Source organism: Lepidochelys kempii, chromosome 1, assembly GCF_965140265.1.
Source record: "Lepidochelys kempii isolate rLepKem1 chromosome 1, rLepKem1.hap2, whole genome shotgun sequence".
Classification (NCBI taxonomy): Eukaryota; Metazoa; Chordata; order Testudines; family Cheloniidae; genus Lepidochelys; species Lepidochelys kempii.
Genome location: NC_133256.1, coordinates 349,168,334 through 349,183,832, shown reverse-complemented (window position 1 = coordinate 349,183,832; position 15,499 = coordinate 349,168,334). Strand labels below are relative to the sequence as shown.

At 60.6% G+C, this 15,499-nt stretch overlaps 1 protein-coding gene across 8 annotated transcripts in view; it reads right to left on the bottom strand.

Moving 5' to 3' along the window:
• Window positions 1-289: 289 nt before the first annotated feature.
• SBF1 (SET binding factor 1) overlaps window positions 290-15,499 on the bottom strand; it is a 153,043-nt gene continuing 137,833 nt past the window's right edge. For 5 of the 8 annotated variants that reach the window (XM_073328995.1, XM_073328997.1, XM_073328996.1 and 2 more), the window contains 18 exons: window positions 14,778-14,917; window positions 14,044-14,251; window positions 13,608-13,804; window positions 13,322-13,459; window positions 12,075-12,167; window positions 11,597-11,674; window positions 10,620-10,804; window positions 10,047-10,223; window positions 7,442-7,543; window positions 7,143-7,328; window positions 6,822-6,948; window positions 6,609-6,739; window positions 5,061-5,294; window positions 4,029-4,139; window positions 3,573-3,787; window positions 3,251-3,338; window positions 3,007-3,138; window positions 290-2,659 (listed from right to left, as the gene is read on the bottom strand). In XM_073328995.1, coding sequence (XP_073185096.1) covers window positions 2,561-2,659; window positions 3,007-3,138; window positions 3,251-3,338; window positions 3,573-3,787; window positions 4,029-4,139; window positions 5,061-5,294; window positions 6,609-6,739; window positions 6,822-6,948; window positions 7,143-7,328; window positions 7,442-7,543; window positions 10,047-10,223; window positions 10,620-10,804; window positions 11,597-11,674; window positions 12,075-12,167; window positions 13,322-13,459; window positions 13,608-13,804; window positions 14,044-14,251; window positions 14,778-14,917 — 2,641 coding nt within the window. In that variant the 3' untranslated portion in view covers window positions 290-2,560. The remainder of the gene's footprint in view (window positions 2,660-3,006; window positions 3,139-3,250; window positions 3,339-3,572; window positions 3,788-4,028; window positions 4,140-5,060; window positions 5,295-6,608; window positions 6,740-6,821; window positions 6,949-7,142; window positions 7,329-7,441; window positions 7,544-10,046; window positions 10,224-10,619; window positions 10,805-11,596; window positions 11,675-12,074; window positions 12,168-13,321; window positions 13,460-13,607; window positions 13,805-14,043; window positions 14,252-14,777; window positions 14,918-15,499) is intronic. The other 3 variants (XM_073328999.1, XM_073329000.1, XM_073329002.1) reach the window with 2 other exon arrangements.

Below are 15,499 nucleotides of genomic sequence, written 5' to 3'. Positions count from 1 at the left end.
TGTCATGAGGGAGAGCACAGGAGAGGAGCAGGGCGATGCTCTGGTTACTGCCAACACAGCAGAGACAGAGGGACTGTCTGAAATGACGAATACAAACCTGCACAACAAGATAAGCAGCGAGCGCTCTGCTCCCTCTCTAGCCCCAACCACTGCGGGTGCACCTTGAGCTGGACTCTCCCCACCAGCCTGGGAGTCGTGTGTGAACAATGGGGGGGCCATGTGAGGGAATCGCTTCTGGAACTGAACCCAGCTCTGGGAAGGCCCGTGTGCCATGCAGCCCAAGCAAATATGCATATTAATTTTTTATTAAATTCAGTTAGTTCTCTCTTTATATAACAACATTTTCCCTCTAGGCACAATACAATACAAGGACTCTGTATGGTTGACACAATGTACAGAAACTTCAATAATCTACAACTGCTCCGGGAAGTTACAAAAACCTCCCTGCCACTGCCATTATCATACAGGGAAAGGAAGAGGGGACCCTGGGGTTAAGACTGTACAAAGAGCTCTGCACTGAAATAAAACATGGTACTCCTTTAAAAACAAGACGGGTAGAACGGTCAGCCACCCTGGTTTTGAGCAGCAGGAGGCGGGAGGGAAAGGGCAGGTCCCAGGCCCCAGGAGCAATGGCAGGAAGGTGGTGAACTCTAACCGATGGGGGGTGCTACCGAGGCCAGGTACGGGCTTGCGTGAACAGGCAGCTCCTTAGCCCCAGGGGACCACACACAGGTGCCCGCTGGGTTTTGGGACAAGCACACGGCTCTAGCATGTGAGCTGCTGGGGGCTAAGCTTGCCACGGTGCAAACAGGGGGAGGATAAAGGATTTGTTTCTGTACCAGAGATGCCATCGCCTCAGTCTCATGATTCCACCTTTGATTTGCACTGACAATAAGTTACAGCAGGAAGCGGGCTGGGGAGGGCAGCAGGGCTGGGCTCAGTGGAGGTGCTAGAGAGCAGGGGCTGAAGTACAAGGTTGTCCCTGGTACACAGCTCAGGTGGGGTCAGGAGCTGAGCCCTGAACACCCCAGCACGATGGCTCCATTGCACTCTGGGGATCTCAAGGAGCTGAGGTCAGCCCCCATGGAGGCTGGGGCACATCCCAGCTCAGAGTGGAGGCCTCGCTCTGCAGCTGGCGTACAGTGGCTGCATGGAGATTTGCCGCTGCATGCCACGGGGCTGGGGCTGCAGCGATCCAAGCACAAGCTGCAGGGGCTGGGGCTGCAAAGCAGGGGAGAGCCCCGAGAGCTGACAGAGAAAAGGCAGCAGCTCTATGCTGTGATCTCCAAGCTTGGGCCACGTGGCTGGCGAGCCCAAAGCAAGGCTGGTAGGTGAGGGGCTCATGCCACACTGCTCCTGTGGACAGTCCCTGGGACTGGCCTCATTATCCTGTTCTACCACTCACCCCAGGGAGCCTCTCTGGGAGCAAGGGGCCCGCCAGAACCCAGCCACACAGCGTCCTCTCCCCACAGTCACTGCAAGGAGAGGGAGGGGGGCCCCAGGCCTCAGTCTCCCCCCTCCCCTGCTAGGGGCAGACCAGAAGAGGGGCTGACTCTAAAGCTACAATACTGCTAATGAGAGACCACCCATCCCACCAGAGCAGGACAGGGAGGAGGCCCCTCTTCTCCCCACGCTGGGATAGGCAGGCAGCCCTCACTGGTGCCCAGACACTGCCAGCAGAGATCGTGCCTGTCCCCAGGGCGGGATCTGGCCCAGGTGCTGGACTTGGGGTGGGCAGGATGGTCCCAGCGCTCTCAGCCTCCTATCCATGGAGCTCTCTTCTGGTCTGGCTGGACAGGCTAACCCTGAGCTCACAAGGGCTGGGCCAAGCGCCCCAAGGGGCTGGCGGCAGGTCAGCAGAGCACAGCCTGGGTCACGTGGATTTACAGACTGGATGTGCAAGTTCACGGGCAGCTCTTGGGCGTGCAGAGCTGCTCCCCGATGGCACAGGGTGGGGGTGGCGGGTTCAATGCACAGCACCTCCCGGAGCCTCTCCCAGCAACAGGCCAGTAAAACCCCACGGCAGCATTCACAAGAGAACCAGAGCACTGCTCAGACAAACGCCGTGTCCTGCCAGGGGTGGGAGCCAGGACCCGAGGCCCATGTCCTGCCAGGGGTGGGAGCCAGGACCCGAGGCCCATGTCCTGCCAGGGGTGGGAGCTGTGCTGCCCAGCCGGGGACCCGAGGCCCGTGTCCTGCCAGGGGTGGGAGCCGGTAATTATGTGGCTCAGACAGGCTTAGTGGGGGTTGTGAGAATGGCTCCCCACTGCCCCAGCCTGACACTTCAATGCAATTAGTTCCTGCACTGGACAGTTCCTACCATAGTGTAACAGACTGATCCTGCCCTGACCCCTGCTTCTGTCCTTGAGCACGCAGGGGGCCTGGGGCTTTGCGGTATGATGTGCCCCTGGCAGTGGGGGAGAGTCAGGCCTCCGGCCACCTCCTCCTCAGTCAGTCAGACCTGGGCCAGCTCAGGTGCTAACCCTGGGCATTGCCTCTGCTTCACGCGCCAGGGCCCGGGGGCTCGGTGCCTGGAACGGGGGCTGCTGCTGAGCCAGGCTCACGCGTCCGACAAGCAGCTCTGGATGCGGTCGATCCACTGCTGGGCCAGCTGCACGTCCTGGGCACAGAAATTGTAAACTCTTTTCGTCGTCTTCAGCTACAGGGAGAAAAGACGAGAGCTGAGGCCCGGCGTCTGCCGGGGGGCGGGAGAGGCAGCCCAGGCTGCTGGGGCCCCGCGTCCCCACCTGGGGAGATGGGCAGGCAGGACTGGCTGGGGGCTGGCACCTTCCTGGATACCCAACTTGGCTCCAGCCGGAGTTGGCAAGTGCCTGGCACAGTCTGTACTCCTGCGGGCAGCGCAACTCAGGAGCCCAAGAGTCCAGGCCTCATGGTCCAACGCAGAACTGGTGCCCAGCTGATTGGCCCCGGCCCGGCCCCAGCCAGCATCACCCCCCCATCCCGCCCCCGGCACTGAGATCCAGCTTCTCTGGGCTGGGGACTCACGTCGAAGAAGGCCTTCTCCTCCACTGTCTTGGGGGCCCCCATGGTGGGGGTGCCAGGGGTGATAGACTCCACTTCTGCCAGGTCAATGACCCCCTTGCACTCCGTGTCATTCCGGTTGTCATAGTACCGCAGCTGCAAGGAAAGGTGCCGTGCGTCAGCCAGTGCCCGCTGCAGCCGGTGCCCCGGAGTCCCGAGCTATTCCCCTCGTCCGGCAGCGCGGCCCATTTCTCAGCCCCTCCAGTACCTGATGTTTGGTTTTATCCAGCACGAACCAGCGGGGCTTCCAGGGCTTCATGAAGGCTCCTTTCTTGTAGAGCGTCCCCTCGTAGGACCTGCGGGCAGCCAGACAGCGGGTTAGCGCCTCGCTGCTGGACACCGGCGGGCGAGAGCCCAGTGGGGATGGACCAGCGGGTTCGGCTCCCAGCAGCCAGAGATTGAATCAGCTGAGCTGCAGAGGGCTGGTCCCATGGGACCCACACCCCACCCCAAGCAATTGGGCTCGCTGCTGACCACGGGGCCGGGCCTGGCCTGGCCGTCTCCCCCCAGGCAGCCAGAGCTCCCTTCACCTGTTCTCGCTCTCTGACATCTGGAACTGGCTGTAGAGGTTGCTGGTGCTCTTGCGGCCCCCCTGCTTCCCACTGGACGGGGCGGAGGGGCTGCTGGTGTCGCTGTCCAGGCTGAGGTTGAGGGTGGAGCCCACGCCGCTCTCCTGCAGGTAGACCCCCAGCGAGCGCCGGTGGGGCAACAGGCTGGAGGACATCAGCAGGGAACTGGACGCCATCTGCAGAGCACAGAGCAGGGACATGAGGGCACGGGACCCTCCCACCCCCACTGGCGCTGTCTCATCATCACGAGACCCACTGAGCCTGGGCACAGGGCACTGTCAGCCCCTCCTCGGCCACAGCCAGGAGCCCTAGGCCAAGTGCCGGAGCAAGCGGGAATTTGGGCAACTCAGGCACCACGGCTGCCGGCCCAGCACCTGGCTCTCAGGACCCTGTCACACGGACAGCTCAGAGGCCTACCCTGCTGACCTCCTGCCGGGTCTCCGTGCGCTGGGAGGCTTTGACCTTGTCCCACGCGTCCTTCCAGCACTCCGGCACCTGGCCCAGCTCCGCCTCCAGGTTGTGCAGCTCCTGCGGGAGGAGTCAGAGGTTATTCTGCAGAGGGGGAAAGACACCACACCCCCGCCCCAGGAATTCAGGAGCTGTGACCACACATGCTGCACACAGACGATCCCTGCCAGGAGCGATCAGAGCCTGGAGTGGGGAGGAGATGGCATGGGCAGTCTCAGTGCAGATGGGAGTGCCGGGGGGCTCTGCAAGGGGCCTGCTGGGAGCAGTGGTTGATCCAGCCTGGTGGTGTGGGTTTCTGCCTGGCACACCCACCCCGTGAACACTGTGTGCGGATCTGGTTGCCCCAGCTCAGAAAAGATTTATTAGAATTGGAAAAGGTGCAGAGACAGCAACAAAAATGGTTCAGGGGCTGGAACGGCTTCCACCTGAGGAGAGAGGAACAAGACGGGGACTGTTCAACTTAGAAAAAGGATGACAAGGGGGGATACAATAGAGGCCTATAAAATCCATGAATGATGTGGAGAAAGTGAACCAGGAAGTGTTATTTACCCCTACATGTAACACACGAACCAGGGGTCACCCATGACTTTAACAGGCAGCCGGTTTAAAAGAAACACAAGGAAATCTTTCTTCACACAACACAGTCAGCCTGTGGAACTTGTTGCCAGGACATGTTGTGAGGGCCAGAAGTATAACAGGGTTCAAAAAAATTTAGATCAATGTTCCTGGAGGACAGGTTACTATTAGCCAAGATAGTCAGGGATGCAACCCCGTGCTCTGGGTTTCCCTAAGCCTCTGACTGCCAGAAGCTGGGACTGGGCGACAGGGGATGGATCACTCGATAAATTGCCCGGTTCTGCTCATTCCCTCTGGGACACCTGGCACCGTCTGTTGTCGGAAAACAGGACACGGCTAGACGGACCCAGTCTGGGTGTTCTATGTTCTCATTTGGGGAGGCCCCCTCCCCCAGGCCACACACACCTCCAGCAGCTTGGAGATGGCATCGGGCTCCACTCGGCTGCGGTTGTCGTAACACGGCCAGATGATTTTGCGCTTGGTCTGCGGGGCACTGGAGTCCTGCCGATCTACCTCTTCCACTTGCTCTGGCTGCCCCTGCGCCAGCTCCCAGTCGTAGGAGGGGCCCTCGGACAGGACCTCCTGGCTGTAGTAGTCCCACACCTTCAGGTTGGAGATGTTACTGTAGGGCCTCAGCACCTACGAAACAGGCCGGGAAGTGCTCAGGCAGGGCCTGGCAGCCCCCGGCGCTACAGGGAACAGCCCCGAGGCCACAATGGCCAGAAAGGGGGTGAACTGTGCTGCCCGGCTGGGGATCCAGCAGCAGGAGGGGGTCCCAAAGGGCCGGCATCTTTGGGAAGCAAGTCATCCCCATATGGTTCTGCCGGACCCTGGACAGACTCTGGCTCCAGGCCAGCATGTTAGGCACCTGCTCCCCATGCTGCAGCATGCCCCCCACCCCTGGCTCAAGATCACATTGCGGTGCACGGGCCAGAGGCAGAAACGGCAGAGCAGGCTCCCAGGCTGGCTGGCCGTCCTGGGCCTCTCTGTACTTTGCCCAGCTGGTACTCAGTGCCCAGAACACAGCTGTAACGGCAGCCTGTTACAGTGCCCTTGGGTAAGGGGCACCCAGTGAGCACCCTTAGGCACCAGCTGGCCAGGTGACTGACTTCCTGCATGTCCCACCAAGTTAAAACCAGGCCCTACAGTGAGAACAATGGGGTCACTTTGCAGCTGTGCATGCAGGGCAGGGCCAGTGAGCAAGCACAAGTGCTTTCTGGCAGTCACACCGGTGTAAGAATTGGGTCCTTGACAGAGGCGGAGAGATGAGAAGTGGAACCCTTCCCTCAGAAAACGCTGGTTAGACTGCGTCCAGTCATTCCACCGGAACATGTCGATTGTGTCCCAACTCTGGAGGGAAACCAAGGCACCAGGCTGGCCGGCCAGGCTTCCACCAGCCGGAGCAAATGAAAACATTCCATTTTGGTTCATAGATTACGACGTCTCCCGATTTCAGAGGGCTGACTCCATTCCTAGTGCTCAGGGGTGGTCATATAGCTGTCCCCAGCCCCGTAGCAGGGCAATCCTGCAACCCCAGCTGGTTAAACCCGCTGACTTTGCTGCTTCCCAAGTCCCTTCCCCACATGGCCCCAGGAGGGTTTGCTTTTCACTTGGGATGCCCCTGGAGATTAGCAATATACCCCACAGCCGCATGGAGGCGCGGCCTGAGAAAACCAGGGTCCTTCAATGGGGATCAGGCTGCACTGGATATTGGGATCCCTGGTCTCTGTTCTCAAGAGGAAGGGCACTGCTATCTCCTCCATTTCAGGCTGACTGGGGCCCCCCTGGGAAAGGCGAGGTTTGGGCCCCTGTTCTGTGTCACTCCCAGAGCTGGGTTGCCTCGTTCCCTCCAAGCAGTGGGGTGGAGGGAGGTCTCCTTGGATTGTGCACTGGGCTGTGTGAGGCAAAGGTTATGTCTGGCCCTGGCGTCTCCGGCCAGCCAAGCAGGCTCACCTCACCATCCTCGGGGGCGTACATGTAGTTGAAGAAGACGGGGGTTTTCTTGTTCAGCCGGTCGATGTAATCCCAGATGGACTTGTAGACCTGCTGGCTCTTCCGCTCGCCCTTCTCCTCATACAGGAGGCCTACGGGGATGGAGAGAGAGAGAGACCGCTGAGCTGACAGAACTGCCCATTGGTGATGGGGCCCGGGGCCCAGATCCCTTACCCAGCTCGATCCGCTCGTAGTCCGAGTCCAGCAGGAAGGTGCGGAAGCGATTGGAGACGTAGTGGTAGCTGAGGAACTTCAGGTAGTACTGGGTGAACTCAAACTCCATGGGGAACTGGAGGTGGATCTGCAGAGAGACGAGCGTATAGCCAAATGGACACCAGCCTCCACCTAGCAGAGCATTGGTGGGGCAGGCCCCGCAGGATCTGCAGCTCCATGCAAGGCACGGGCTGGCTCTATACCTGGGTTCCACTGGCCAGAGGCCCAGGACACAGGTTAACCCTGCGCTGAGATCCGACACCCCAGCTGCTCAGAGCTCACCTGATGGACACAGTCCAGGAACTGCAGGAAGACAGGAGCGAAGCCGCTGCTCTGACCGGCAAGGGTCTGGGCTCCGCGGTGGCTGAAGCGGTGTCCAAAGGACAGCCACTCCTTCTCAACGAGGAGCCGGAAGCCCTCCATTGTCCGGTAGTAGGGGTCTGACAGCAGCTGCACCAGGGACACCACCTGCAGGAGGGAGGAGGCCAGAGTCATGCCCCACAGGGGCTGGGACCTCAAGCCAACAGCTGGGAGAGAGGCCAGACCATGCCAGCCGGTTGCTGCAGGGCTCTGACTCCTACCTGCGTGGTGATATCCCAGCCATCCTCCAAACTGACCAGCACAGAGGAGCCTGTATCCAGCAGCTCCACTGCCAGCACGGAGATCTGCAGGATCTTGTGGATCTGCAGACACAGCACAAGAGGTTAACTAGACATCGACAGGGGGAATTCAGGGCTGGCCCCGAGCAGGGGACAATAGGGGAACAGCCTTTCCCAGAAGGCTGGTGAGCTTGGCAGGCCAGAGCCTCTGAAGTACATATGGGGAGGTGGTACATGACCAGAGTCCAGACCCTACTGTCGCACACAACAATGAAGTGTCCTCCAGGCTCAGACTGACCAGTCCCCTGGACCTGAGGAGACTGCAGGGCAGGAATGGGGCTGCGAAGGGAACAGAATGACCCCAAACCCAGAGAGCTGTGTGTGAATGAAACTCTCACGCCACACCCCTCCACTCAAAGAGAGCAGCCCTCAGCAACACTCCCCTGTCCAACCTAATGAGGAGCAGCGTGCGGGCCATCAAGGGCCCAGATTCAGGCTGTTTAGGAGCCTATGTAGAACCCCTCTCCCCCAGGTAGATGTGCAGGCGCTGACTGGAGCCGGACATCCAGAGCACAGGGGGAGAGGGAATGGCTCCACTCAGACACATGGGTCCCTGCCCAAACGCCAATACCAGACTCACCAAGAACCTGGGCTGGCCTTGGGCAGACAGCACTTGTCTCAGGACCCAGGCGATTGGGCCGTGCGGTCCCTACTGCCAAGAGGAGAGTCAGACACAAGATCTGAGGCCATGTGTGTGCCTAGAGGCCCAGAGCAGAGACAGTGCCTAGCCTCTGTCCAGCCCCAGCATGCACAGGGCACATGGCAGTCAGCATCTGGATCCCTGCACAGAGGCCCAGAGAGCATCTAGCTGTGGGAGCTTGGCCAGATCTGTGACAGAGGCCTCTGGAGCCAGCCAGTCCCAGCAGCTTTGCTCTTGGGAGAGCTCCCACCAGCAGGTCCCTTCCTGGACTGGAGGGCGTGTACCTAGCCAGACTGGAGTTGGCAGGAACCCCATACTCACCAGCACGGGGGTGCATGCACTGACTAGAAAGGACAATTGGATCATCTACTCTAAGCTCCCATATAGCCCAGGGTGTTAAATCTCTCCCAGCTACGTGTGTACTGACTCCAAGAGCCTGTGTTTTGGGGAAGCTCCTTCCAGAGACATCCAGTCTGGATCTGAGGACACCCACGGAACGAGAACCCAGCACTTCCCGCAGTAGCTTGTTCCAGGGGTTAATCCCCTCCACTCACTATTCAAAATAGTGCCCTATTTCTACTTGGAGGCTGTCTGGCTCCCACCGCTTCTTGTTCTGCCTTTCCCACTATATCAAAGACCCCGTTAGAGCCTGGCATCTTCTCCCCAAGAAGGGTCTAATCAGCACAATCATTTCACTTCTTGTTCTTTTTTGACAAGCTGAACAGATTGAGCTCCATAAGTCTCTCACTGTCAGGCATTTTCTCCAGCCCTGCAATCATTTTTGTGGCTCTTCTCTGCACCCTCTGCAATTTTCCAGCAACCTTTTAAAAATGTGGACCCCAGAACTGGACCTAGTATCCTAGGAATGGTCTCACCAGGGCCATGTACAGAGGTAAAATCACCTCCCTGCTCGGAGTCTCTGCTCCCAGCATCGCACTGGGAATTCACACTGCATTCCTTGTCCACTATGACCCCTAGCTCCTTTCCAGAAGCCAGGCCCCACTCTGCACGTGAGGCCCACATTCCTTGTCCTAGGTGTGTAACTCTGCCATTAGCTGTATTTAAACACATTTTGAATGGGCCCAGCTTACCAAGCGATCCCGATCGCCCTTCTCATTGTGACACAGCACTCTACCGCTCTGTCACCCACCAGTTTCACCAGATCACTGGGGAAACGTGGAAAAGAATCGGCTTAGGACCGATCCCTGCCGGGCCGCACTGGAACCACTACGTTCCATGACAGTTCCCACTGACAGCTCTGAGATGGCGCCAAGCACTCTCCCTCTGGCACATGGCTGGCTGTATGTTGGACACAATGTACAATCCTGCTCAGGATCTAACTGATCGCCGTCTGTGGGGCTGGGAAGGAATGTTCCCCCATGTCAGACTGGCAGAGACCTTGGGGGTTTCCTCCTTCCCCTGCAGCCTAGGGTGTGGATCACTTGCCAGGATCATCAGAGGGTATCTCCAATAATTTCCCACCGTTGTGGGGGCCTCAGGCAGGGGTGGGCTTCAGTCCCTCCTAGTCTCTCTGCCCCGTGGCATACCATAGGCTAGTCTACTAAAATACCTCGGTAGAATTTTGGCTGGCGGGCTCACCCTGCAGGTGCTGGTGTCCTGGATAGACTGGAGGTCAGATGAGATGGTTTGGTCCCTTCTGGCCGTAAACCCTATGACTGACTCAAACCTGGCATGTTGCTTGGATCCTGCCCCAGTGACCCAGCAACTAACCCTCACCTTGGGGTTCCTGTGACACACACCAGCAACTGCCCTCAAGCACCAGCTCCCCTCATACTGTAGGATCCCAGGTGTGGAGACAGATCTGGCCCTGGGTCTGCGCGACAACCCTTGTCCTACACTGCCCAGCCCAAGACCCAGCACACTGACCTGGGACAGCCATTCGGACTCCTCCAGGGTCCGCAGGTACGTGAGGCTGGGGTCTGTTGAGGGGCTGCCGGGCACGCAGGCCTTTATCAGCTTCTTGAAGCTGGCCTTCACCTGCCGCACGTCAAACACTTCGATGGGCACTATCTCCCAGTGCTGCAACGGGTCTGGCTTCGCTCCCTGGGCAGAGGGTGAAAGTGGCAGCCCAGGTGAATGCACACTGGGCAGCACTAGGCCCACTCCCGTTTGCCCACCCTTCCCTTCACGGAGCCCCTGTTTTGCAGCGGGTTCCCCACGCCACGCCTGGGCTTTGCCTAGGAACAGCTGTAGCTGCACGGATCGCTCTGGGGCGCTGTCCAGGGGGAGCCTGGCTGCCGGGCTGCAAGCCCAGAGGGGGTTTGTCACTGGAGTGGGCCTCCTTTCCCTACACCGGTCCTGGCTGCAGGGGGGATGCCCCCCATGAAGCTACCACTCCTCCCTGACAGTCCCCAGCAGCTCCACGCATTGAGCACCTTCCGCTGCTGACAGCTCGGACAGTTCCCTGCCCCACATGCTTCCTGGTCACTGGGCCGTTACCTTCAGCTGCGACTTGTCCCCAATGATGTAGAGGGAGGCCCGGTGCTGGCGCAGGAAGCTGGCCTCAGAGGGGGCCCCGTTGTGCTGAGCGCTCACCAGGTCCTTCCCAGCCAGGCGGGACCCAATTTCCATGTTCAAAACGTAGTTGCTCATGCGCCCACTGGCCCGGATGCTGCCCCACTTGCCTGCAAGAGAGGGCAAGGTCATTGCCATGGCCCACTCAGCTGGCTCCCAGGCCTCGTGGCCTCCAGCCTGCCCTGTCACCTTCTGCCTTCTCCCAGACATCCAGCTCAGGGGGCAAGCAGCTCTCCTCCTTGAGGCACCCTCGCTGAGCTGCTCCGGCCCCCAGCCCAGATTCCATGTGCACTCGGGGGATCAGATTTGCTTCTCACTCCCCCGACTTGCCAGCATGTGGATTTGGGCAGCTGGGGCCCGCCAGGGTCAGAGCTCTGGAGCCTTTGTCCTTCCCACAGGCACTGCTGAGATTACCCTCTCTGGACGGACGCCCCGCCTTGCCCAGCCCCCACTGGCTCAGCGAGCGGCACCAATCTGCCCGTGGCACTGCGGGGCCCTTGGTGGCTGCTCCGGGGGATTCTCCCCTTGTCCCTGTGCACTGCACCCCCCGTCCCTTGACCAGATAACTCCCGCTCCCAGTCCCCAAGCACTGGCAGATGTGTGAGGTGCCTAAAGCAAACCTGAGAGCCTGTTCCAGGATCAGCTGGGGGCCGCACTTACCTGCGGCAGCAGGAACTGCGGTAAGACAAGCCATTCAGTGATAAGTAAGACAAGCCATATCAGGCTGTAGAGAGTCGTTAGCGTGCAGCAGCTCATTAGCTTACCCTTTTGATTGGGGGGGTTGGGGGAGGGTGTTACTGGGACATGTGGTTAGTCATGTGAAGGGTGTGGTGTTACATGGGGCAATCAGTCACATGACCATGGTTAGCGCCCGGCAGGTTAGGCAGATGACAGTACAGTACCTCGGGGACTTTCGCGGCCCTTCACCGATGCACCCTTGGGGGTGGACAGAGTGACCACCCTAGCTCTGGGACCTAGCACTGAGAAAGTACAGGACGAAAGGAGTCTTACCACGGGCGGCAGACCATGCGCGTCACCCCGAGCCGCACTCACTGGGGACAGGCTGCTGAGCTGGGAGGAATGGGGTGGGGTGGGGTGGGAGGAGTGGTGCCCCAGGGGTGAGATGGAGCGAGCAGCACAATGAATGGTACGAATGAGGTGACCCCGGCCCACTGTGCTCCCAGGTGATCCGAGTGCCAGAGGCTGGGCACCCCCCCGAGAAGCGAGGACAGGCCCATCTCCTGGCAGGGCTGCCCCCTATGCTCTGCGAACCCTGGGGAAGCAAAGGTGAAGCATCTACTCTACAGCCAGCTGCCTTGGCCTGGCGGCCTCTCGGGCGAGGGCCCTGCAAGGCAGGGAGCTACGCCCGGCGTTCCTCACCTCCTCGGCTAATAGTGCCTGGCCCATCGTCCTTCCCTCCCATCACCTGCTTCATGAGCGATCCCAGCTTGGGCTGCCTCTTGTCGGAAGAATCTGTAGCACCAACAAAACACCAGCTTTTGGCCTTGCTGTTCGTCCCCCCAGCATCTCCCCTGCCCCCAGCAACGCGCCCCGCAAGCAGAAGAGGCGGCGCCCGGGGCTGGAATCCACAGCAGGGATGAGCCAGAGGCCGGAGCATGGGGCAGGGTCCCACGCTGCAAGGCAGCTCGAGCAGTGGGCTCTGGTCACCTGCTGCCAGACAATGCACCGCACATGCCCTCCCTGGGTGCGCCACCCAGCTCTGCCCCATCCCCTCTCCCAAAGCAGATACACCCTCCACTCTCGCTGGAGCCTCTCCCCACACTGCTCCAGGCTACCTTCTGCCCACCGCCCCTCCACTCAGCAGCAGCTCGCCAGGATGCGCGGTCGGAGGGGCTCCCAGCTATGTCTGGCCCTACAGAGTGGGCTGCAGCCCCCCCACCCTCATTCCAAGGCAGACTGGGAGGCATGGAGGAGTCTGGCCAATGGCTCCCTCACCTCACTGGTCCCAGGCCATAGCTTGGGCTGCGCTGGGTGTGGGATGGTGCAGACAGGCGACGAATGGGGATGGAGCTTGGTGCAGGATGCGGGGCGCTGGGTCAGCCCTGCTCTCCCAGCAGCAGGAGGAGGGAGGCAGAGGCAGGACAAGGAACAGGGGGCATGAGACTCACCTGAATATGCCGCTCAAAGCCCCAGCAACTGGGTGCTCTCGGCCCTGCCCGTCGGGCACAGTGCGGCCAGGAGGTGCTTGGACAGGTCGCTGCTTACAGAATCCGTTCCTGCCATCCCCAACCCGCCCCAAAGCCCCCAGGGTGGCCCTGGTGCAAGGACTCAAGTCAGCCAGCACTTGTAAGGGAGCCCCAGGGCTTAGGGCCTTCTGAGACCTGCCCCACACTGGTAGTGCCTGGGCCCCACAGGGAAAGGAGGGAGCAGGAGCTGAGCAGAGCCCACTATGAACCCAAAGAGGTGCACTAAGGGGGCACTTTGGGGCGGGCAGAACCCCCCCGCAACAGCACAGCCCTGCCCGGCTCCCTGGCTGAGCTGGAAGGACGCCAAAGCCAGAGGCCCGTTGACAGCACCAGCCCAGGAAGTGGGCATGCCCAGCCTGCTCCCTCCTCTCCCCACTGTGCTGTGGCCCCATGGCTGAGGTCTGACCCACGCCTCCTTACCTGCGCTACTCATGTGCGCAGAGGTGAAGCCGCTGAGCGTATTGCGCCCGCTGGCGTCAGCGTAGTGCGGCATGGAGTTAATCACTGCCTGCAGGTACTTCTCCTGCTCCAGGCTGGTGGAGTCTGTTTGCGACGGGCCTGCAAGGACAGCCAGGGTGTCAGCAACACACAATCACCGCGCTGGGGGAGAACCTATCGGCCGGGGTGCTGCCGGCACGTTGCTACCGGAGACGGAGCGTTCCCCGGAGGCACACGCAGCGCCCCCCCGTCACAGAGAGGCAGGTACCTGCAGTAGGGGTGTTCTGCGACTTGAAGAGGCCCACAACGCCCTTGCCATGCAGTCCCCCCGATCTCAGCAGCACGGCCTTGGTGCGGGAGTTCCTCCAGCAGACGACAGGGAAGCGGTTCTGACGGTAGCACCGCGAGATCCTCTGGATGGTGTTGTCCTGGATGCTCTGCGGGACGATCAGCAGCCCGGGGTAACTGCAGGAGAGAGCACAGGCCATATGCCATGTCATGCCACACTAGGGGAATCGCGCAGCAGGGAGGAAGGGGCTGCCCCCTGGACAGCCTGCTGTCCATGCGCCAGGTACCCGCCAGCCTTGCCCAGCCAGGTACCCGCCTCCAGCAGATGGCCCCCCACACTGGGTACCCGCCTCCTACAGATGCTCCCCAACCCAGGTACCCACCTCTGGCAGATGCCCCCCATGTTAGGTACCCACCTCCGGCAGATGGCGTACATGCGGTTCACCGTGGAGATGCGGAAGGGCTCGTTCTTGGAACGGGTGAGGCTGTTACTCAGTGTGCCCAGCCCCATCCTCTGATAGTCGCGGCAGCAGGCTCGCTCTACTAGGTGGCTCATGGTCATCTTGTCTGAAGGTTTGATGATAGTGGAGGGGGTCAGGGTGCTCCTGTCTATCTCTTCAGACACTGCTCAGGCAGAGGGAAGAGGCGGGGTCAGGTTGCTCTGGAGGCCACAGCCCCGGCAGGGGGAGAGGGAGACTGGGGCCAGGGCACAGTCTGATGCACCCCAGGCCTGGCCTTGCTGCAGCAGTGACGGAAGGTGAGGGCACAGCTGCTCCGTACCGGGGTGCCAGTGTCATGGGACACTCAGGAACGGGCCAGGCGCCCTGGGGACTGAACCCAGGAGCCTCTGGATTGAAGAGCAAGAGCCTCCACTGGCTGATCTAACCGCCCGGCTGGGTTCTGAGCTCCCAGGCTGCAGCAGCTCTGTGGCTTGGCCCCAGAGGGGGACAGAACCGGGCTGCGCTTGTGCGAGTGACAGCAGGTGACCAAGCCAAGCCACCTCATACTGTAGGGCAGACCCCAGCTCCTGGGTGCTCACAGAGCTAAGAAGACAGGCTGAGATGCCAATGCTCACCCACGAGGCACTGCCCCAAGAAGGCCCCCGCCCCCCCACACAGGAGGCAGCCTGTTTGCCAGGGAAGCTCCCAACCTGAGATCTCATCCTCATCGTCCTCCTGGAAGTGCTGGCTGCTGCGATGCTCCCAGGCAGGTGGTGTGTACTTCTTGCGGGTCACATATTGGCGGCCAATGGTCTTCTTGGCATTCTTCACCAGGTTCTTGGAAAGCGTCCTGGAATGAGAGCAGGGGAGCGTGAGGCCAACGTGGTACCAGCCCCAGACCTGACATGCCATGGTGCGGCCACAGGGACCCTGCCCCCAGAGGGGGGCTCCAGAGACCTCCCCCAGCCCAGCCTGAGAGGGAGAGACCCTGACACTCAGTTAGACCATCAGCAAAGCAGAGGCAGGAGCGTCCCTTGGTGCCACCCACAGACATACTTGCACTAACCCTGCCATGGAGGGGCAGGGGAAACTACCCTCCCTAGCTCCAGCAGACTGGGGACCACCATGACACGGCTCCCACCCAGGAGGACAGGATGGCTAGGCAGTTACCATGGGCTAGAGATGGGTGCCAAGAGACCAGTCGGCTCCTACTAGGGACTCCTACTCCCCCGACCGCATCAGGATGAAGGGGGAAACCCAGAGGTGCCTGGACCCCTCAGAGTCAGACTGGGCAGGGAATCAGTCAGAGCTGAATGACACCGGCTGCCCCCAGCCTCAGGGCCATATGGAGATCCTGGATCAGCTTTGACAGGAGCGTCAATGGGGGCGGAGGACTGGCTATCTCAGGTGCTGGTCTGGCCCCGCCACCTCG